Source organism: Trachymyrmex septentrionalis, unplaced genomic scaffold, assembly GCF_001594115.1.
Source record: "Trachymyrmex septentrionalis isolate Tsep2-gDNA-1 unplaced genomic scaffold, Tsep1.0 scaffold81, whole genome shotgun sequence".
Classification (NCBI taxonomy): domain Eukaryota; kingdom Metazoa; phylum Arthropoda; class Insecta; order Hymenoptera; family Formicidae; genus Trachymyrmex; species Trachymyrmex septentrionalis.
In genome coordinates, this window is record NW_017305997.1 from 1,413,673 (window position 1) to 1,415,123 (window position 1,451).

The 1,451-nt window shown below is 35.6% G+C and overlaps 1 protein-coding gene across 1 annotated transcript in view; it reads right to left on the bottom strand.

Moving 5' to 3' along the window:
* Nucleotides 1-6: 6 nt before the first annotated feature.
* The window catches only part of LOC108754829 (transient receptor potential cation channel subfamily V member 4), a 30,277-nt gene continuing 28,832 nt past the window's right edge, over nucleotides 7-1,451 (bottom strand). Inside the window, exon 13 of the mRNA XM_018497452.1 lies at nucleotides 7-470. Coding sequence (XP_018352954.1) covers nucleotides 296-470 — 175 coding nt within the window. The 3' untranslated portion in view covers nucleotides 7-295. The remainder of the gene's footprint in view (nucleotides 471-1,451) is intronic.

Sequence of the window (1,451 nt, forward strand, 5' to 3'; positions counted from 1 at the left end):
CTGCCTTTTGCTTTCCTAAAGATATTATCTATGTACAATTTTTTAATAAGTTAGAGAATCAACTCTTCTCGAACGTATTGTTGAGAATTAAATAAAGCGCACATATAAAATGCCTGCCGCGCGTGTGTAGACTTTTTGAAACTTGATTTACCGAGGATATTCCAAATAAACGGTTTTTCGTTCGGGCGTAAGATTTCTTTATGCGGGATCATCCACGTGTGCGACCCTACGGCGCTGACATTGACGTCGTCATCGACGTCGTGATCGGTGCAGCGCAAAATGTCATAAAGTCATATTAAGGACTGTCCGGTGCGTTTTCCCGCCAGGCCAATATTGTGTTCATGTCGGTAATGCCACGCGTGCTCCATGGCTCGAGCGGATCCGAGGACGACGTAGGTGGTGAAGCCGCCTTATTCCGTTCAATCGATTCCCTTCTCCTCGCTGGTTCCTCAATTTCTTTAGGCGATACCCTGCGCATGCATCATAAAAAGCACCGACCGATTAGGAAAGCAGTCAATCGAATGCCGATACCGTTCCATGCAGACTGCCGTTGTATGTTTTTTATTTTTTATAACAATTTTTTATAATAATTCTCTGAACACGATTTTTCTTTTACGCGATAATATCAGAGATTATTAATTATTGCATCTTTACAATTTTCAACATTGCATTGTATTTGTAGCCAAGCTTCAAATTAAATCTCAGTTTCAAATCAAATCCACTTTAACAATGCTTTTGTCGTATATTTTTTATGCCAAAGTTATAAATATGATACCTTTATTATTAAAGAAAAATCGATCGGCGAAGAATCTATAGTACAACCGGTGTGGAACACTGCGTAACTAACGATGTGGGATAATTATTAGATGGAATTTAATTAATGTGTCATTTAAGTCGTGTCAATTAACGCACGCGCACCGTCATGTCGTTCGCCATTATGCACTTGGAAACTTCAGATTCTACTGTCAGCTATCACGGTTAGTTATTCTGTTCAATAAACATCGACTTCTATATTTGTATAAGCTATATTTGTACGATTAAAAAAAAAAGGATGATTGCTCATATAACGAATTTATATCTTTCTTTTCGAGGTACGAGATCTGTTCTTTATTCCTGCACTGTTCTGAACGTGAAATAAATATACATTTGTTTCGCTTTAACTTATTGCACCAGTTCAGGTAGTGCAGGAATAAAAAAACAGATCTATGGAAAATTATGTAAGTCTAGAGGTACTTTTGAACTCGTGTATTTTTATCTTTTATGAAAAAAATCAAGTTTTGTTCTACTTTAAATTTAGAAATATATAGAATATAGAACTTGCGTATATAATTTTCTCTTCGAGAAAAAATATTTCAGCGTTCAATCGTCGTTTCCTACATATATAATTTATCGCGAAATTATTGGAAAAGTTTGCAACTCATCATTGACTATAAAGTATATATATATATATA